At 35.6% G+C, this 22,999-nt stretch overlaps 1 protein-coding gene across 1 annotated transcript in view; it reads left to right on the forward strand.

Annotated features, from left to right (window-relative positions):
* The window catches only part of NUDCD1 (NudC domain containing 1), a 74,880-nt gene that overhangs the window by 9,786 nt on the left and 42,095 nt on the right, over nt 1-22,999 (forward strand). The window contains exons 2-4 of the mRNA XM_025922823.2: nt 2,717-2,871; nt 17,170-17,355; nt 20,936-21,116. Coding sequence (XP_025778608.1) covers nt 2,717-2,871; nt 17,170-17,355; nt 20,936-21,116 — 522 coding nt within the window. The remainder of the gene's footprint in view (nt 1-2,716; nt 2,872-17,169; nt 17,356-20,935; nt 21,117-22,999) is intronic.

Here is a 22,999-nt window from a genome sequence, read left to right on the forward strand (position 1 = left end):
TCATAGTCATCTAATAATAGTTTTCCAGATCCTTATGTTCACAGATGAGAGGTTGTAATAAGGCAGAGGGCTAAGAAGCCTCTTGTTTGGGATTACCCGGGGGCTTTGGCACAAATATGAAGTAAATGTATTTGTCGTGTCATTGTCTAGTATTACTGCTTTGGGCCATTATTTTACCATGTACATTTCTTGCAGTATTGAGTTTCATCCACACAGTGGTGCTAGAAAACCAAGAATTGGTGATTGTTTCCCTCCTAATCAGTGGAATATGTGCTTCTAACTGTTCCTTATGAAATAAATACTTCCTTGGATCATATAATAGCAATTTCCTCAACCTTCATCAAATCCATAACAAAGTTTATAATGATTTTATGGCATAAACCTTGAAAATAAAACACCCGGGGCACCTGGTGGTTTGGTCAGTTAAGTATCCGACTTCCTCTCAGGTCATGAACTCTCAGTTTTTAAGTTCGAGCCCCGTGTTGAGCTCTAAGCTGACAGCTCAGAGCCTGGAACCTGCTTCAGATTCTGTGTCTCCCTCTCTCTCTCTTCCCTTCCCCCACTCATGCTCTGTCTCTGTCTCAAAAATAAATAAACTTTAAAAAAAATTAAAGAAAAAAACCCAAGTTATTTTTTCAGCAGAATGGGTTTATTTGGGATTATTAGAGAATTGTAATTCGGGACATGCAAACTTTGGCAAAACCATCGGCAAGTCCAGCAAACAAAGGAGAAGAATGTTATTTTATGGAGAAGGAGGAGGAAGTTGGGAAGGATTGTTTTGAATGAAAGAAAGTCATTGGAGAACAGCAAAACTACAGGGTAATGTTGATATCTCATTAGCTATGTTACAGGAGTAGTCCCACTTCTTGTAGGAGATGCAGTGTATATCTTTTCCCTGTTGGGGCCTGTAATTGAAGATTCTTCTATTGAATATTCTTCTGTTGTGGTCTGCAATTGCCAGTTCTTCCCATAACTGATGTTGAGTGGTGGGGTTCCCCCTTCTGGCCTCCCTTCTTTCTGTACTTCTAGTGAGATTTCCCTTTATTAATATTCACAGTGGATTTTACCTTGCTTTGCTTTCGTCTGTTATATATTGTACTTATAAGTAATCTTTTATAAATTTGAATCTGAACTTTACTCTTCTGCTTAAAAACTCTTAAATGAATTACATTAAGTTTACCGATAAAGACAAGGTCTTTCATGATCCAATTCCTTCCTAGTTCCCTAGCTGTTTATCTGTAGCCTTTTCTTGTACAGTTCTCCATGGTGCTTTGTAGTTAGCCATCTTTTGTTTCTTGGAACACAAATTTTTCCTCCTGCTTTTGCCTGCTTTTCCTTCTGCCTATGGTAAGGGGTGTGTGTGTGTGTGTGTATAGATATATTTCTTCATAAGTTAACTTTACCTTATATCCTTTCTAGCGTGGGTCATATTTCTGAAAGCTTTCGTTAATTCCCCTCCTCCACAGATCAGTGCCCAGTGTTATGGTACCCAGTAACTTTTTCTTCCAAACATTTATTGCAGTTTCATTATATATTTATTTATGAATTATTTGACTAATGTCCATTTCCTTACTGAATCATGAATGCTGAAGAGGTAGATTCTGTGCTCTTTGCTCATCATTGTGTCATTGGTGCCTATTGAATTATTGCTGAATGAATCAGAATAAATATAAGTCGGCCAGGCCTCAAAGCAGGTAATAGAAGTAGGAACAGATGAACGTTATGGAAAAAAAAGAAAACACTTGAAATTAGAATACAGTAAGTTGAGTTTTATATTAAGGTAAGGTATTGGCCCAGCTTAGTTTACTTTTATATTTTCTGTCAGAGCAGAAACTAATTCTATGTCATGGGCAGCCCTGAGTGGTAAGGGTTCCTATCTGCATGTGAAGGAAGGAAGAGTGAGATTACATTTAGCCGAATAAAATTATGGAAATAGTAAAGAGAGTGGATCTTAAAAGTTCTCATCACAAGAAAAAAATAACTAGGTGACGGATGATGTGTTAAGTAAACTTACTATGCTAATCATTTCACAATATGTTCATATATAAAGTATGTTATGTTATACACTTTAAACTTACACAGTGTAATATGCCAATTATATCACAATAAAGGTGGAGAAAAGTAAAATAAAGTTATAGAAATCGCTTAATGCCCAGTGCAAAACACTGTTCTTCAGGAAGCCTCGTTTCTAGTCCAGGTAGAATATTTTGTTCTGTACTCTTGGGAAAAATTTAATAAAACATTGGAGAAATCACCACTTGTTCTTACATTTATTTCCATAATTATGAAACAAAATAATGAAAACATTCTCTATTTCTTAATGTGTGGTAAAAACAATTAATGAGATATAGAGGTGAAAGCATTTTAAAAACTATAAAAACTCTACATAAAGTGGACTTAATATTTGCCCCAGAGACAGGAAATCCTCCAATTTTAGAATTTCCCCATTCTTTTTATTCATAATTATAAGGAAGAGGTGCCTAAAAGAAAAGATGTTATGGCATGAAAAACCCTATCTCTTATGGCCACTGTCAGGGATCATGCCAATTTGATTCACTGTTTATCCTCTACACACAGTGCCTAGTGGGTGTCTAAAAATTGTTTTAGAATAAATAATATAGTGTATTTGTTCTTAAAGCCTTTGTGATTAGCATTCTGCAGAAAGAAATAATCAAAAGTGAAACCTGTATTTATGTTTATTTTTCTTATATTTCAGCTGTGGCAGAAGTAAAACTTCGAGATGATCAATATACACTGGAACACATGCATGCTTTTGGAATGTATAATTACCTACACAGTGATTCATGGTATCAAGACAGCGTCTACTACATTGATAACCTTGGAAGAGTTATGAATTTAACAGTGATGCTGGTAAGAAAAATACCTGTAATAAGAGGATTTTCCAATAAATCTGATTCTTAATTTTCATTTTTAATCTGATGTCCAGGGGCACCTGGGTGGCTCAGTTGGTTAAGCGTCCGACTTTGGCTCAGGTCAGCTCAGAGCCTGGAGCCTGCTTCTGATTCTGTCTCTCTCTCTCTCTCTCTCTCTCTCTCTCTCTCTCTCTCGCCCCTCCCTTGCCCCTCCCTTGCCCCTCCCTTGCTAGCACTGTCTCTCTCTGTCTCTCAAAAATAAACAAATGTAAAAAAAAAAAAATCTGATATCCAGAGAATTGAGGTACACATATCTTTAATCTATGGAATCCTATCGTTAATCTATATAAGGCTCTGTTCTGTTTAATTCAATTTTAATTTTTCCCTTTGTTCTTATCACTTATTATTCCCCTCCACACCCACCAATGAGCAACAATTCTAATGGATTTTATAGATCAATGTTAATGTAACTGTTCATGTCTGCTTTTTCTAATGTGAAGTATTAACCCTGACAGTGAATTTGTTTATTTTTCCTTTTAATTCTTGCTTTATGTATTTTTTTTTTTATTATTTTTTAAAATTTTTTTTTTTTTTTTTTTTTTCAACGTTTATTTATTTTTGGGACAGAGAGAGACAGAGCATGAACGGGGGAGGGGCAGAGAGAGAGGGAGACACAGAATCGGAAACAGGCTCCAGGCTCCGAGCCATCAGCCCAGAGCCCGACGCGGGGCTCGAACTCACGGACCGCGAGATCGTGACCTGGCTGAAGTCGGACGCTTAACCGACTGCGCCACCCAGGCGCCCCATCTTTATGTATTTTTAATCATGCTAATTGAGGCACAAACATTTTGTCTGCTATGGATTTGTCCTTTTAGCATTATGAAATGCCCTTTTTATCTCTAGACTCTGGGAATGATTTTTGTTTGTCTTGAAATCTTCCAATATTAATATAGTGTGATAGCTTTTTTTATTAGTAGTATTCATCTTTTTCTGTCTTTTTTCTTTCACTTTATCAGTGTTGTTGTTTTTAGTCTGATGCCTTAGACCACTCAACCATCCTGACATGACAGTGTTGTTATTTTTAAAGTGTGTCTCTTATAAACAACATATAGTTGGGTCTTGTTTTGTATCTAGCATGACAATCTGTCCTTTAAATGAAGGGCTTAGGACATTTATATTTAATGTAATTACTGATATGGTTGGGTTTATGTTACCATTTTCCTGTCTTTTCAGTTTGTCCCATCTGTTCTTTGTTCTTTATCCCTTTGTTCCTACCTGTTTTAGAATTAGTCAAATTTTCTTAAAATTCCATTTAATTTTCTCTTGGCTTTTTATCTAAACCTGTTTGTACGATTATTTTTTTTTTTAATGGTTAATGTAGAGATTGTAGTATTCATCCTTAAATGGTAATAGTCTACCTCTAACACTAAAACTTTACGGTAGTAATTCCTTCTATTTCTCTTTTACCCTTCAAGCTATTTTTGTCCTATATTTTACTTCATATGTTGTAAATTCCACAATAGATTGTTAATGTATTTGCTTTAAATGGTCAGTAGAATGATAATAGCTTCCTAACTGCTCTCTGCTCTTTCTAGCACACCTCTACTGTGCATCTACAGAATCATAGATTGAATTTTTTTTGATTCCACATGTAAGATTAATAGGTTATTTGTCTTTTCTGACTTATGTCACTTAGCAAGATGCCTTTAAGGACCATCCATATTGTCACCAAGGGCAAGTTTCATTCCTTTTTATGGCTAAATAAAATATTCCACTTTTTATATAATGACACATTTCCTTTATCCATTCATCTATTGATGGACACTTAGGTTTTTCGTTTTTTTTTTTTTGACTATTGTAAATAATGCTGCAGTGAACATAAGGATACATATATCTTTTCAAGTTAGTGTTTTTATTTTCTTGGGATAACTATCCACAAGTGGAATCACTGGGTCATAAGGTAGTTCTATTTTTACTTTTTGAGAAACCTTCATACTGTTTTCCATAGTGGCTGCACCAGTTTACATTTGCACCAACAGTACATGAGAATTCCCTTTTCTCCACATCTTTTCCAACACTTGTTACTTCTTGTCTTTTTGATAATAACCATTCTGGTAGGTATGCAGTGATAATCTCATTGTGGTTTTGATCTGCATTTCTCTGATGATGAGTGATATTGAGCAAGTTTTCATATAGTTGTTGGCTGTCTCTAGGTCTTCTTTGGAAAAATGCTCAGATGCTCTGCCGATTTTTTAAGCATGTTTATTTATTTATTTTGAGAGAGAGCAGAGCAGGGGAGGGGCAGAGAGAGAATCCAAAGCAGACTCTGTGCTGTCAACGCAGAGCCTGATGTGGGGTTCAAACTCACGAACTGTGAGATCATGACCTGAGCTGAAATCCAGAGTTGGACACTTAACCGACTGAGCCACCCAGGCACCACTCCCATTTTTTAATCAGATTTTTTGTGGGTTTTTTTTTGGGGGGAGGGTGGGTTGCTATTGTATAAGTTCTTTATATATTTTGATACCCTATGATTTGCAAATATTTTCTCTCATTCCCTAGGTTGACTTTTCATTTTGTTGATGATTTCCTTTGCTTTGCAGAAGCTGTTTAGTTTGATGTAGTTCCAACTCATTTATTTTTGTTTTTGTTGCCTTTGCTTTTGGTGTCAGATTCAAAAAATCATTGCTAAGACCAATGTCAAGGAGTTTACCACTTATGTTTTCTTTTGGGAGTTTTATGGCTTCAGGTTACATTCAAGTCTTTAATCCAGTTTATTTTTGTGTATGATATAGGGGTCCAGTTTCATTCTTTTGCATGCGGCTGTCCGGTTTTTTGAAGACCATTTATTGAAAAGGCTGTCTTTTCCCTATTGTATACTCTTGGCTCTTTCATTGTAAATTAATTGATCATATATGTGTGATTTTATTTCTGGACTCTGTTCTGTCTCATTGACCTCCACTTCCATACTGTTTTGATGATTGTAGCTTTGTAAAATATTTTGAAATCAGGAAGCATGATGCCTCCAGCTTTGTTCCTTCTTTCTCAAGATTGCTTTAGCTTTTTGAGGTCTTTTGTAGTTTCATACAAATTTGAGGATTGTTGTATTTCTGTGAAAAATGCCATTGGAGTTTTAATTGGGATTGCATTGAATCTGTAGATTGCTTTGGGTAGTATAGACATTTTAACATTGATTCTTCCAATCCATGAGAATGGAATATCTTTCCATTTATTTGTGTTTTCTTGTAAATTCTTTTTATTAGTTTCCGGTGTGTCCTTCCAGAGGTAGTTTGTTTTTTCTGTATGTCTGTTTTTTATTTTTTTTAGCAAGTGTAAACACAAAGTGATCTATTTTTAAAATACAAACTCCTCATTGGTATATACAGTTTATTGTGCTCTTCTCTCCAACCTTGTGTTTTGCCATTTTGTACACTAGTCTCTAGCAATACCAACTCTTGCAGTTACTGAGACATGCCCTGTATCCTGTTGTCCTCTGCTCATTTTTCATGTGATTAACTCTACCTGGAACATTTTTTCTTAGTTCTTGCCAGGTTGCTTCCTGGTCTTTACTTAAGACCTAGCAAACCATCTCTTCTATTAAGCTTTCCCTGACATCCTCACTTTGCTCCTCTGGGAATATTCAAACCATTGGCTCTCAGATCTATGTGGACTTTTAATTCCTTCTAGGCCAGAGGTTTGCAAGACTTTTTCTGCATAGGGCCAAATAATAAATATTGTACAGTTTGTAGGTTAGACAGTCTTATGTCACAACTGCTCAGTTTTGGTGTGGTAGTGTGAAAACAGCGTTAGACGATATGTAAATGAATGAATGTGACTGCATTCCAAGCTCAATTCCAAACTATTGACTATAGTTTGCCAACCCTTGGTCTAGGCCCTGGGTTTTTCTTATTTTTCTATAATCCTGCCATCCGGCAGAAGATTTGGTCAGTATGTTTGTTGAAATAACAACAACTGTTTAAAGCTTGTTCTTATCCTTTGTAGTTGTCTTTTCATTCTTGATAGGATCTTCCTCTTCTTATTTCTTCTCTGGGTTCAGGTATGAGTCTTTGGTTTATTGAGATAAATAACTTTACTGTATAATAAATATTTACTTCTATGTTATATATACTTAGTTATATATTTTTATTATATGTATGAATATCTATTATATATTACAAATATATACTTTATATATATTCCTCAGCAAACATTTATTGAATGCTATTATGCTTAGTAGCCACATACACAAATAAATTGATAACATGTAACAGTGGAAGTAGGGATAAGATGCAGACCTAGTACAGAGGAGGAAATGATAAATGTTGAGAGATGAAGTGTTCCAAGAAGTTTCAGAGGAGTTGTCACTTTAACAGAATTTTGATGGATCAGTTAATTTGCCATGCAGATTGAGGCAGCTGTGTCTGCACATGACTTAAAAGGCACATTCAGCAAACTTCCACAGGCACATGTGTGCACTACAGGCACTCTAGATTGGTTTGCTAAAACACAGTGTATGTATGGAAGGACCAAAATAGTATGTATGCAGGCTTTGGTTGGAGATGAGGATGGCAAGGTGAGCAGAAGCCAGGGTGTGAAGGGAGGGAGGAACAGTCATGTGTTAAGCCAAGAGAAATATTAAAAAGATAATTGATGCTTTGATTCATTTTTGTACTATGCTTGGCTGGGAGAGGATATGGTAGGGTCACAGTTTTGGGCCAGAAGCTTGTTTTTATCAGTTTACTTGTTGATAATTGTGATTTGGGATACTAATTTCCAATTTAAATCACAAGATTGATTGGAAATGTGGAAAGAAAGTTTAATGGTAGCATTTGAAATACTATAAGCAGTGTGGACTGGTCAATATGGTTTTCTTCTCCCATTGGAAAGTCTTCAAAGGAAATCAAATACTGTAAATTAAAAAAATTTTATTACAAAAAAATTTTTTGGTGTTTATTTTGAGAGAAAGCGCACATGCACACAAGTGGGGGAGGGGCAGAGAGAGTGAGAGTGAGAATGAGAGTGAGAGAGAGAGAGAGAGAGAGAATCCAAAGTAGGCGTCAGGCTCTGAGCTGTCAGCACAGAGCCCAATGTGGGACTCAAACCCAGGAACTGTGAGGTCATGACCTGAGCAGAAGTTGGATACTCAACCAACTGAGCCACGAGGCACCCCTCAAATACTGTAATTTTAGTAAGAGTGCTTATTTGACATGGAATCTGGACAAAGACTAATATGTCTTTGATCCCTTTTCCTGACCTATTTGCTAGCTTCTGTGGACATATTAGAATAACTAGTTACAATTCCTTATTTAGTTTAGTTTCTCTACTTATAGGCTCATTAAAAATAAAAACACTGTATACATACACACTCTATATACACTATGTACTAGGATAACCTGTACATATGAGCCAAATGCCTGACATACATGTGCAGTGTATTACCTATACATGATTATACATGTCCATATTCTACATATGCATAATTCGTATTTTATTGTGTCTTTTAACTTTAAGGGCTTTTATATTTTTTAGATTCTGTTGTGTTTTGTTTTTTTAGGAAGACAAATCTAATATCTGTAAATTCCCTAAGAATATTGACTTCCAGAGCCTAACTCAGTCACATAGTCTGATTTGTACTATTCACTCAATCTTCAACATATTTATTGAATACCAGCTATATGTTACACATTGTCATAAGCACTGGGAATTCTGCATCATACAAAATAGTCTCTTCCAGTTTATTAATTCACAGCAGAATATGAACTACAGTTGACCCTGAACAACACTGGGAATCTGAGCATTAAACCCCTCCTCCACTGTGCAATAGAAAAGTACTAGTTTTGACTCCCCCAAAACTTAACTAATAGCATACTGTTGACCAGAAATCTTGATTAACACATATTTTATATGTTGTATGTATTGTATACTGTATTCCTACAATAAAGTAAGCTAGAGAAAAGAAAATGTTACTGAGAAAATCATAAGAGAAAAAATAGGTTTACAGTACTGAATTGTAAAAAATTCACTTATAAGTGAGCTGTTGCAGCTCAAACCTTCATTGTCCAAGGGTCAACTGAATTTCTTTCTCTTGCTTCCCCAGTTTGAACTTGACATTGAAATAACAATCTCTTTTGTTCAAAAAAGTATACACCTTTCCATATGTATAATGTATATTTAAGTTTGTTTAGCTTCCTGATAAAATTAGGAAGTTTTTTTTTTAATTTTTATTGACAAGCAATAAGGTATCGTAATTTAGAACACAGGGCTTGAAAGTTTCCTCAAGTTGCTTTCTTTCATAGTTCTCATTTATTATCTCATCCTTGAACTCTTTGAGCACTTCATATGCATTCTCTGTTTAGCTAAGGTCCTTGAATTATTCAGTATAATAGGGGCGCCTGGGTGGCTCAGTCGGTCAAATGTCTGACTTCGGCTCGGGTCATGATCTCACAGTTTGTGAGTTTGAGCCCCACATTAGTCTCTGTGCTGACAGCTCAGAGCCTGGAGCCTGCTCCAGATTCGGTCTCCCTCTCTCTCTGCCCCTCCTCTGCTCACACTCTGTCTCTCTCTCTCTCTCTCTCTCTCTCTCTCTCAAAAATAAATAAACATTAAAAAAAAAAAAAAAAGAAAACGTGTATAATACACACTCTAATATTAATTTATTAGATCTTATAATGTATTAGATCTTGTATGGAAAAGACCTACCATATACCTTTTTTTTTTTCAGCTGGTGAGGTGACACTATGTTTGAGGATCCCTGGCTCCAAATTTTGGTTTTTGCAGGTTTATCTCCTGGGCTGGAGAGTTGTCCCCAGAGAGGAGTCCTCTAGGTTCTTGTCTGAGGGGTATAAGGCATGATCCTGTTTTCTGAGATGCAAGCAAAAGGAAAAAGTTTGTGTTACCATCTTTTAATATGTGGGGATCTAACTCATTCCCCTCTTTTCTTTCAGTAGAGTTCTTTACCCCTATGTTTAGCTGGGCCTGGTGGCCAGAGTCAGTCTAGTTAAAATTATAGAAATCTCCAGTTTTTTCCTGCAGTGGGGAATTTATATTGTATTGGAGAGAAATGGTATTTTTATGATTTTTTTTTTCCACCCCCGAACATGGTATGTCTTTCCATTTATTTAGGTATGCTTTTATGTCCTTAAGTAAGAGTTTTCTAGTTTTCCTTTGACTTTATGCTCATTTTATTAAATTTATTCTTAAGAATTTTGAGGTTTCAGCCCATTGTTAGTAAAGTTTTGCTATTTTTTTAGATGCTTATTGTATAAACATTGAAATTAACAGCCACCTTATTTGATAATTTAGTAATTTTTACTTACTCCCATTTAGGTTTTCAAAAGGTACATTTATATCGTCAGCAACAAGAAACAGTTTTATCTCTCCTTTTCTAATGTTTTTGAACATGGAAATAACATTCCCCTGCTATTCCATTTTTGTCTTATTGCTGTTACAAGATACAACCTCTGAAACAATGTTGAATAATAATGGAGGTTGCAGGTATCCTTGTTTAGCTCTTGATTTTAATTATAATGGCTTTTAAATTAACTTAAGAAAATACTGTTGGTTTTGATAAATAGCCTTTATTATTTTATTTTTTTAAATGTTTGTTTATTTAACACTTATTTATTTTTGAGAGACAGAGAGAAACAGAGCATGAGTGGGGTGGGGCAGAGAGAGAGGGAGACATAGAATCTGAAGCAGCTCCAGGCTCTGAGCTGTCAGCACAGAGCTCAACGTGGGGCTTGAATCCACAAACCATGAGATCATGACCTGAGCCAAAGTCGGACACTTAACCCATTGAACCACCCACGTGCCCCTTCATTTTTTTAAAGTTGCTTCCTTCGGTTTCTGTTCTGCTGTATCTTATCAAATGCTTTTCAGCACCCACTTACTGTTAATGATTATATGATTTTCATTAATTATCAATGTAGTGAATTAAATTGATACATTTATTAAATTGCTTAATTTCCTGGGATAAACCTTTTTTGGTAAGAATATATTCTTTTCATACAATATTGGCTTCTATTTTCTGATATTTTATTTTTCAAATATTTGTACTTTCACAAATTATAGCGGTTTCTTTAATTTTTTTTTTTTGGTGAATATGTCAGAATTTCATTAAAGTTTTGCTGGCTTTCTAAAGGAGAGCTTTCTGGAGCTAGAACAATTTAAGATTGGAATGATCTGTTCCTTATATGTTAAATAAAGATCCTTTTTGGACCTGTCTTCTATCCCTTTGTCCTTTTCAGTGTTAGTCTTCCAATTACCTATCCAATTTATTCTATGGTAATTGGTTTAGTCAAACTCTGTTTTCCGGGTAATTTTGTAATATATTTTTTTTGTTAGAGAAGATCATTCATTTCTTTTTAAGTTTTCAGATTTGTTGCTATAAATTTGCATGTTTATGCTCTTAAGATTATCTTGTTTTTCCTTTCTCTGTTCTTTCTTTTTCCTTAATCAAACTTTAGAAGGATATTTTTAGTATTTTATTTTTACAGACCCATGTCTGGGATTGTTTTAGTTTTTTTGCTTAGTTCAGCTTTTGTCTTTGGTTTTCAAACTGTATGTAATGCACATCAGAATCACTTGGAGTAATTGATAAAAAGAAAGGCTAATTTAAGTTTATGGTTCTTCAAGATTCTGATTCAGTATGTCAGGTTGGTCATGGTCTGAGAATCTGCATTTTATCAGGTATGTTAAAGACTGTGGCCCAGTGACCACATTTTTTTAAAATGTTTATTTACTTTTGAGAGAGAGACAGAGACAGAGCGTGAGTAGTGGAGGGGCAGAGAAAGAGGGATACACAGAATCCAAAACAGGCTCCAGGCTCTGAGCTGTCAGCATAGAGCCCGACACGGGGCTCGAACTCGGGAATGGAGAGATCGTGACCTAGGCTGAAGTCAGATGGTTAACCAACTGAGCCACCCAGGAGCCCCATCAGTGACCAAGTTTTGAAAAACTCTGCAACTGTGGTGTAGAAGAATACCGTGCTTCTTATTTTTCAGATCAGTAGCAAGAAATTGACTTGCTGTTTGAAGTTATGTGTTGGAGAAAGGTGGAGAGTGTTAGCCACTGGCTACACATTGGCTTTTTTTTTTTTAATTTTTAAGCAGAAAAGTTGTTCTGATACCCATTTTTCTGTCTGATTTTTGTGTTTTTGTTTCTGTTGTTTTTTGTTTTGTTTTGTTTTTTTGAGTCAAAGGCACACATGCACAAAACCCTGAGAGGTTCTTTTGCTATGGCTGGTTTATAAATAACTCCCACCTCCCCTTTGTTAAATCTGCGCTAAACACTATTGTGGTCAAAGAGAAGGCTATAAGGGCCCAAGAAAGGAAATCCACGTGTCTGACCTTGAGATGTTGTCAAGGAGTCAGCAGATGGCAGCAGTTCCCAACACACAGGTTTATAGAGGCGTTCTACTTCCAAGTCAGTGTGATTTGTGTGTTTATAGTCCTCAGTTTTATAGAAATGCCAGTTGGGTGGAAGAGTGCTTTTAAGAAGTAGAAAATGCCTTTAAGAAAGCAAAAAAAAAAAAAAAAAAAAAAAAAAGTTCTTAAAATTTAATTCTTATGTTGTCATTTTGTTAGGTATTAGGACCTCTTTTAAAATAACGTGTTTTGTTTCTTAATATTTAGAGAATTCATTCAGTCTTTATGTTTCCATTTATCTGAGAAACTACTTTGTTTATCCTAAAGAAGTGTGTCATCTCAGTACGTCTTTAAATCGCACTTAGAATGGGAGGAGAGTTAGTGGATTCCATATGAAACCAGCATTTGTGAGGCTTTGTCATGGACTTAATGACATGCCTGCCTTAACTGCTTGTTAGTCTAGCTGAGGTGCCTGCCAGTATCTCCAGATTAGCATCTCTAAACCTGCATCTTACCTTATTTTCTACAATTGCATTTATTAATAGGGAGCCACTTATTTACCCGGTTAAAGACAAAAATAAAAAGGGAGGAGTAAGGTTGAACTATATGTTCTTCATGAATTATTAAAAGTTTTATGTTATATAGAGACATTACTCATTCAAATTCCACTTAATGAAACATCATTTTTTTAAGCTTTAGCATAAAAAAGAGAAAGGGAAAAGGAAAAAGGATGTTTTGTTTTTCTTTCAAATAAGCTTAACAGTTATTAGTGATAAAAGCCTTTCTCCAGAAAAGATCACTTCCTTATAAAAGGGCAAAATTTTAAATGTCAGTGTGTAATAATACTAGTAAATGGCTTCCTTGCTTAATTTTGCTTGACCATTTTGCCTTGAACTTGGGTAGTGCTTTCTGTAAACATGTGTATTAGAAAAATGCCTCGTCAATTCAAACCTCATCTTCTTAGCTGTTAACTAAGAGGCCCTCAAACTCCTGTTTAGAGATGTTTTTCTTAAATACATCCATTTCTTAAATACAGTTCATATATGATTTACTGTGTCATTTATATACACTATAACACTATATTGACCTTATAATTTTTGTATTACATTTTATTTACCCAGGAATTTAATTAAAAATTTTATATAATGTGTTAGCCTGAAGAAAAACTGAATATGGTAGTTGCATTCATAATTTTTTGTTTGTTTTTTGTTTTGCTTTGTTCTTGCAGGGGGAGGGGAGTATTCCAGAAATTGCAGTGAGATCTGAGGTATCATTTGTTTAGAAAAACTTGAATAGTGGTTTCTTCTCAAGAAAGTGTGGAATACAGGAGAGACAATTTTTGGACTGGGGTCAACCAGGATTTGAATCTTAGCCCTGCCATTTTTCTTACCAGTGGAATTCTAGGCAAATTATTTAATCTTTTTGAACAGAGCTCTTTTTCTCTTAAAGTGTGCATAATGATTACAATTTCATAAGATTTTGTAATAGTTAAATGAGATGGCAAAAAGTCAAAGCACTTATTTAATATAACACTTGTACATGTAGTCATTCAGTAAATGTTCCATTCATCAATGAAATTTTAATTCTTCTGCAATTCAGCTGTGAAACGTTACTGCAGAATTGTTTTCAATAGGTTTGACTATAAATAAACCTTTTTTTTTTTTTTTTTTGGTCTGGAAGAAGAAAATGATTGGGTGGGACTAAGACATTATAGATGCCAGTATCATAAAGCATTATTATGAGGACACTTTGTAAAACTGTCAATCGAAGTTATTCAGAAATAATTTAATACTCTAAGATTTACAGAAGAAAATATTTTTATTGCATACAGTCCATTTAAAATTAGATGTACCCTTTGAGACTTAGATTTCAAAAATTAGGAACATTCAGATCGCTTTCACTTAAACTATCATTTAACTTATGTAAGAGAGATACTGTGTTTTCTTTTGTATTTTAATTTATTTTAGCTTTATATTTATATATTTGAATGTCTTAGTCATTATATTGGATATGAAATCATTTATCTGATAATTAGACTTCCAGCAATCTCAGTTATGTGTAACCTTACATTTAAAAGAAATTGGTTTAGGGGGGTTCAGTTGGTTAAGCATCTGACTTCTGCTCTGGTCACGATCTTGCTTTTCATGAGTTCAAGCCCTGTGTTGGGCTCTGTCCTGTCAGCCTGGAGCCAGCTTTGGATCCTCTTTTCTCCTCTCTCTCTGCCCCTTCCCTGCTCATTTTCTCTCTCTTTTTCAAAAATAAATAAGCATTAAAAAAAAATAAAATAAAGTGGTTTAAAACAACCTTCGTGATTCTGTATGAAGTGAAGAATAGTGATTTAACAGGCTTAAGCTCTGTGTAAAGATCTTTTTTTCCTTTCTAACAGACTAGCGTGTGTCTGTATACACCTTATTCTGTGCTGTCATACCACAACATTTAGTTGCTTAAACATATATGGATTCTTACTGTATATATTCTGCATCTTTTTTTTCCAGTTACTATTCTGGAGATCTTTTTAAATCCACTTCAGTGTATTTAACAGTTGTTTGGTATTCCAAAGGATGGAATTTTACAATTAACCATTCCTTCACCAGTGCTCTCCAGAAAGAGATGCCAGGTACTCATCTGTAGTTGAACACATTGTATTTATGACGTTTTACAATAGAAGAGAATCCACACCATGGAGAACCACATAGTGTTTCAGTAAGAGGATGTTAGAAAGGATTATAGCATTGGGATTGTATTAGGTGATTTTTTTTCTGCTTAATTTTTTTAACCTTAGTTTTCCTACTCCTATTCTTTTTCCAGTTAAACATTTTGAGTGATAATGTATTTCTGGTTGAGTTGTTAAGGCTCTTTATATGCTATCGATACTAGTCCTGTGTTATTTTTGTGGCAAATATTTTTCTCCCTGTCTCCTACATGTCTGTTATTTTTCACAGGAAGACTTTCTCCACCCTGAGATTAAAACATGATTAATCTTCTAACAAAGTTACTTTACTTTTTCTTTAAAACATTTATATTTTTAATCTATCTGGAATGTGGAATTTGTGCATGCTGTCAGGGAGAGAGTAATTTTTTTCCAGAAAATCTCTAGTATTTGTTGACCACTCCATTGTTTTCTCACTAAATGGAAATACCACATGATGTTCTAAATGCCTACATAGGCATCATCAACCTGCAGTAAAATATCTCTTTATTGACTCCATTTAACTGAGTGACTGGAGTAACTGGTATTCTCTATTTCTTCTATTTAATATACTGATTGAAGCCCAAAGTAAGCTTAATGTTTACTGCTAGTAGGCCACTCAGTACTTCTATGCTAATAACAGTTCTGTTTCTGCTAGTGAAGTTTTACATCACTAATACTCAGATTTGGTCATTCTAAAATCATTCTGCCGGCTGTGCTTGTCATTGTATTTTCATTGTTTAATCAGTATTGTGTAAATCAGTAAAATATGAATACAAAAAGACAGGAAGGTGCCATTTCAAAGAAAACTAAACTGGATGCTTTAGAAAAAGACAGTGGGTCACTACAAAACTTGTGGCTAGTAATGACATTTTGTATGGTTTACTTAAATTTTGTTAATATATACACAGATCTAAGTAATTATAGGAACAGAAAATGAAATACATGAATCAAGAATTATTTTGGGCCTGTAGGAAAATCTGTTAACTGAAAACTAAAGCTATACCACCACCACCAACAAATTATTGAGCTGAGTACATTTTGATGTATAAGGTGAAGTCTGTTTCCTGAAGTGTAGACCTTTTGGTTTTTTTTTTTAAGTTTATTTACTTATTTTTAGAGAGAGAGAGAGAGATAGAGCGCCAGCAAGGGAGGGGCAGAGAGAGAGGGAGAGAGAATCCCAGGGAGGCTCTGCGCTGTCAGTGCAGAGCCCCATGCAGGACGTGAACTCGAGATATCACGACCAGAACCAAAGTCAAGAGTTGGATGCTTAACCAGCTGAGCCACTTAGGTGCCCCAGAAATGTAGACCTTTTTATATATTTTCTTGTAAAACATTTTAATGATGGAGCCATCTTACAGCTTTAAATGGTAAGGATATAGATAACAGTAAAAATGTGTTAACAATAACCTAAGTTGTTAATAGTCTAAATGTCTAGGCTGATGTCTAGGGAGGCATTTAGAACATGATGTAGTATTTCCAGTTAGTTAAAAATACTGATCGTTAACTCTAAACTTGAGAATGAAGAGGGACACCTGGGTGCTCAGTCTGATTCTTGATTTCAGCTCAGGTCATAATCATGGTTCCTGAGTTTGAACCCCACGTGGAGCTCTGCACTGATAGTGTGGAGCCTGCTTGGGATTCTCTGTCTCCCTCTCTTTCCACCCTGCACTTAACTCTCTCTCTCAAAAATAAATAAATAAACTTAATTAAAAAAAGAGAGAAGAATGAAGACCAGATTACTACAATGTATTAGTTGTCTTTTGCTGTGTAGTATCTTACTTCAACATGTAGTGACTTGAAATAAAAAACATTTGTCATCTCACTCAGTTTCTGTAGGTCAGAAATCAGAGTGGCGTAGCTGGGTGGTTCCTGTGAAGGTTTCTTATGACATTGTAAGCCAAGATGTCAGCCTGGAGAGCAGTGATCTCAAGGCTCAACTAGGGCTAGAGGATATACTCCCAAAACAGCTCACTGTGTGCTGGTTATTGTCAGGAGCCTTTATGCCCTCTCCATGTGGGTCCAAAAGAGCAAGATAGAAGATGTGATAGAAACTATGACCAAGTTTGAGAAGTCACATACCGTCACTTCAGTCATATTTTATTAGAAGAGAGTCGCTAGTACAGCTCATCCTCTAGGCACCTTCTCTTAAGAGACTAACCACTACACTGCAGATATTTATTCTGTGTATACGGATGAAGGGGGAGGAAGGATTCATTAATAATGTTGGGCTTCTTTTTAGGATACTGCTTTAGGAAAACCACGAGAGGTGTTTCGACTTCCCACAGATTTGACAACATACGACAATCGCCTTTGTGCATCTATCCATTTCACATCTTCTACCTGGGTTACCTTGTCAGATGGAACTGGACGATTGTATCTCATTGGTACAGGTGAACGTGGAAATAGTGCTTCTGAGAAATGGGAGGTGCGGTTTTTGTTATATATTTTTAAGACTTATGCAAAGTCTGGAAAGTATATATAATATAGACCTTAGTGATTTTGAAATAACACTTTCTGGGCATAGCTTATATGTGACCTCTTTGTTTTTATAATAGATCATGTTTTGGAAATTTTTAGTTATATAGTATGTACCTTTTACACAACTGATACGTTAACCATTTCTGGTTTGATCAGGGGTCGTTGCAAATTGTCAAGAATTGCATTCATATTTTCATCGCATGTTGAGTGCTTTATATGTGTGTAAAGCAGTACCCTAAGCATTGGTATTGCCTCCTTCTTGAAGAAGAGTTAGCCAAAAATTACATTGGAATATCTTTTCTCCTTTACTCATGTTATATTTGCTGATATCTTTATAAGCCCAGCACACTTCTGCATAACCACTCTGCTTGCTGTCTGGTAAGTTGCCATCGGTCAGTGAGTTGACCAGAGTATTCCCCATTTAGAAAAATATACTGTAATACGCATATAGTAATGTGCCAGTCTCTAAGATACTATTTTTATTTCAGTTTTCCTTTTTTTTTTCCTTTTGTTTGTTTATTTTTGAGAGTCTGCACTTGTGTGCCCGCACCAGTGGGGTAGGGGCAGAGAGAGAGGGGGGGACAGAGGATCTGAAGCAGGCAGGGCTCAGACTCACGAACTATGAGATCATGACCTGAGCTGAAGTCAAGACGCTCAGCCTACTGAGCCACCTAGGTGCCCCTATTTCAGTTTTCTTAAAGCAATGTAATATTTTAAAAAATTATTTTTTGAGAGGTAGTGAGACAGAGCATGAGTCTGAAGCAGGCTTCAGGCTCTGAGCTGTCAGCACAGAGCCCAACATAGGGCTCGAACTCACGAACCGTGAAATCATGACCTGAGTCGAAGCTGGACACTTAACTGACCGAGCCACCCAGGCGCCCCAACAATGTAACATTTTTAAATCTAAGGGGCAAATTAGGATTTTAGTAAGTAAGGAATTAATTTCTCCAGAGCCACAGTTTTTGAAGGTGGGAAAGAATGACACAGAGTTATACTAATAAGTATATTGTGATACTTCTGTCTAAATCTCAGCAGGTGGCCTTTAGTTCCAGGTAAACAAACATGAACTTAATAAATATATTTATATCTTATAAAATATTTTTATCAGATCAGATACCTACAATGATCAGGCTTTAATTATTTGAGAAAAACCAAGAAGGCCTTAGAACCAAATGGCTTACCTTCCTAAGTTATATTAAATGGTATACTACCAAATTGTAGTAATTCAAAAAACTAAACAAAAAACATGATAAATAACCAGAACAACGATACCCTGTTTAGAGGGGACCTTCGCAGGCCTTTGTAGTGGCAGATTCAGATATTAATTGGACATTGTGACATTTTCTGCTTTGGCCTCCAGTGATATTTTTTTTTCTTTTTTCCCCTTCCTTCCTTCCTTCCTTCCTTCCTTCCTTCCTTCCTTCCTTCCTTCCTTCCTTCCTTTCTTCTTCTTTTCTTTCTTTCTTTCTTTCTTTCTTTCTTTCTTTCTTTCTTTCTTTCTTTCTTTCTTTCTCTTTTTCTACCTTTCTACTGAGGCAGTGTGGTATATAGCATAGCTACCTGAAACACTTGGAAGGAAAGTGATGGGCAGGAGAGATATGAATGAGAACTTATTATTATCAAGCTGTGGATTCTGTTGGTTTTGATCAGGAAGAGACACACTGACCGAACTCACCTTCAGCTTAAAAATGGCACCACATACTCTGCCAGAAGGAAATTCATATGGGTTTATAATTTATTTGGTTTCTGCTGTGTACATCCCCATGGTGCATATTAGTTTTTAGTAATATTTTTTAAATCATAAATTTAAATCTACTTCATGCCCTCTTTAGTATACACTGGTGTAATGAAATAAGTATGCTCTGAGATGTTTGCAGTGAGTAATAGTTTTAACAGGGGTCTGGGAAGAGGGGGAATGGGATAGGGTTTGGATTTGGGCTTTCACTGAGGTGGGAGGGATACTGTGGAGTACTGGTCACTTTAAGAGAAGCAACTTAGGAGAGTTTTGAGACTTTGGGGAAATTGGTGTAACAGAGGAGGCTAAAGGTGCGAGTGGTGAGGGGGCACAGTAGAGCATACAGGGGCCAAGGAAGGGCAGTGATGACTGAAGTGTAGGAAGAGAAACAAAGGGAGATAGGAAGACTGCCTGCTTTACAGATGTGTTGGCTCTAGTATGATGGGTTGCTGTGTATCAGCAGTACCATGTTTGAGTTGCTGGGCCCGTTCAGGAGACAGGAGCCTTCAGCCTAACCATTTATAAAAGTTTAGACATCGACTCCGCGGTCTCATCCCACCCCTTTCACTCACATGAGAGACAGAGAAGAGGAGGAAGCAATAAACTAGCTATTTGTACCTGACAAAACTCAACCATTTTTCCTTCCTCCTTTTTGTCTCCCAATGTCAACCAACTGAAACCTATCTTTATCATCTCAGTTTTGAGTATGTGAGGTATTTTTGGTTGTTACTGCTGTTTTCTGTTTATGGAAGACTGTAGAATGGATTCCAAAGGTCTACCATTTGAATAATTTGAGAAGAGGTGCTCATACATTTAGGGAAATTGACATTAAAGCACACTTTTCTTTATAAGGCTTTCAACTAGGAGCAGATAGTAAGAGATTCTAGATAAAAGGATTCCCCCCCCCGAAAAAGTTTTTTTTTTTTAAACTAATTTTTGTCATTTGGATGTTTTCCTTCAACTCATTTATTTGAAAATCTTGGTTAGCCGACAGTCTTAAAATATCTTTTATTTGTTATTTACTCTTAAATAAAATACAGTAATCTTTTAGATTATGTGTTTGTGATATAGAAAAGAATTTGTTAAGATTTTATGTCTCTATGATGCCTAAACTTGCTCTTTAAAAAGAAACTTTAATATTATATTTAAATAGAGTTTGTTGAATTATAAGTTTTTTTATTATAACTTTTAAATGTAAACGGTCTCTTTTGTTTTAGAGAAATAAGAGTTTTAGTGATATGTTCTCCAATTCCTTTGCCTCTGACCTTTGCAGACTTCCAGGAACAAACAGGAACAAACCAAAACAAAAACAATAGGAAAAAACCATACACACGCACATGCGCACACCTGTGCACCAGTATGCACAACATTCAGAAAGTAAGAGGAACAAAGGAGAAATAAATCATATATGAGATAGGAGAAGAGACGAGGGAGACCTGCTTCTCTTCTATAGAGCGCTGTAACTTGGTAATTCTTTTCTAGGAGGTCACTTCTAGTTCTCTTTCTCCTTTTGATGCTGTTTGGATGCCTTTTTGTTTACCATGTTTTTAAGCCAAGAGTACTGGCCAGTTTTCTCTGTGAAATAAATAGGTGTCTTTCAAAAGTTCTTTTTCAAAGAATATTAGTTGAACTTGCAACCTTTATTTAAAGGCTTTTCGCATTTTTCTACTCCTTGTAATAAATAGCATCCAATTAGTTGTTATATTGTCAGAATTTTGTGCATTCCCGCTGTGCTGTGTTTGTAATATGTACATTTATGTGTGTGTGTGTGTGTAATCTTTTTTTATTTTAGATTATGTTTAATGAAGAGCTTGGGAATCCTTTTATCATAATTCACAGTATCTCATTGATGAACGCTGAAGAACATTCAATAACTACCTTACTTCTTCGAATAGAGAAAGAAGAATTGGATATGAAAGGAAGTGGATTCTACGTTTCTTTGGAGTGGGTCACTATCAGTAAGAAAAATAAAGGTAAAATATAACTACAATGTGAATCCACAGGGGTTGGTGCCATTTAGTAGATTTTGAAATGCAAAGCTGTTCCTGTAAATGCTGTTGTTGCTGTGATTCTAATACCCCACATCTAGTGGGATGAATTCCTATAGATAATTTCTCCTCAGGTATATATTGTTATAGAAAGAATAACTTCCGGGGAGCCTGGGTGGCTCAGTCGGTTAAACGGCCGACTTCGGCTCAGGTGGTGATCTCTCGGTCCGTGAGTTCGAGCCCCGCATCGGGCTCTGTGCTGACAGCTCGGAGCCTGGAGCCTGCTTCCGATTCTGTGTCTCCCTCTCTCTCTGCCCCTTCCCCCATTCGCGTTCTGTCTCTCTGCCTTTCAAAAATGAATAAATGTTAAAAAAAAAAAAAAAAAAGAAAAGAAACAATAACTTCCACAGTCAGTTATGCCTTTTTGTATAAAAGGAGACATTCTTACATAATTTTGAAAGAATTTAAAGTGTATAATTTCAGTATATACAAGACTGTACACATATATTCTAATGTGTATATGTATCACATACAAGGATTATGTATATAAATGTAAATTATAAATTGTAGAAAAGTCTTGACTCTTGGGCTGTTTGAAACTGTCAGACTTCTAACTTGGACATTAGAAATTATTTTTCACTGTATTAATTAGGATTCCTTTAATGGTGTGGCCTTGTTCTTCACCAGTGCTTAGTTCTTACTATTGTTGAAAACTAAGGGAGCTTGTTTCCATGACTCTCTGCCCTTTTTCTAAGTTTTTATTAACTTACATAACTTACGGGCCTTAAATTACAGTTGACCCTTGAACAATAGGTTTAAATTGTGTAGTTTAAACTGTAGAGTTCAGGTCCACGTATACATGGATATTTTTTGATACAGGACATTACTGTAAATGTATTTTCTCTTCCTTATGAGTTCTTGAATAACCCTTTCTTTATTCTAGCTTACTTTATTTTTAAAAATACAGTATATAATATATATACAAAGTATATGTTAACTGACTGTTTTTGTTATCAGTAAATCTTCCAATCAACAGTAGGCTATTAGTAGTTAAGTTTTTGGGGAGTCAAAAGTTATATGCAGATTTTTGGCTGCATGGGGGATCTGTGTGTTTTTTTTTTTTTTTTTAATGTTTGTTTTTGAGAGAGTGAGAGAAACTTTGAGGGGAAGAGAGAGAGGGAGACAAAGGATCGAAGCAGGTTGGGTGCTGACAGCAGAGAGCCTGATGTGGGCTCAAACTGAACCATGAGATCATGACCTGAACCAAAGGCAGACGCTTAACCAGTTGAGCCACCCAGCATCTCTCATGTTATTTCTTAAGGTTTCATTCTTTTCACCCCCTTAAGTATTATTTATATAATTGTTATTCTTTTCCTTTTTCTTTTTCAATGAATATAACAGCAGTGCTTTTCTAAACTGTGTTGAGTGGAACATTTGATAAACAATGTTTTGTAGTTAAATTGAAAATATGGGCATATAATAGCCCTATTTCACATTAAACATGTTGAAGATTCTAAAAATGTTGAGTAAAAAAAAAAAAAAAAAAGACAATTAGAGCAAGCATTTCCCAGCTCATTTAACCATGGAGTTCACTTGAAATCCACATGTTATTTTCTGTTGCACACATGTTGGGAAAAGCCACCCTGTAAACCATGTAGTATCTAAGTCTGGGTGTTTGGAGTCCGGTAGGACTCTTTCCCTTACACGTACCTGTGCAGGAAGCATAGGAGTTTTTAGTTCATTCGTAAATTTACAAGTCTTTTCTTAAATATGTGTGAAATGAAGGTGAATGTAGGTGAAGATTTAGAGGAAAACAAGGACATATATTTAAAACAGACTGTATCATGTATAACACGTGACATTGGGTT

Source organism: Puma concolor, chromosome F2 (assembly GCF_028749965.1).
Source record: "Puma concolor isolate L17-30 chromosome F2, mPumCon1.1.hap2, whole genome shotgun sequence".
NCBI classification, from domain to species: Eukaryota; Metazoa; Chordata; class Mammalia; order Carnivora; family Felidae; genus Puma; species Puma concolor.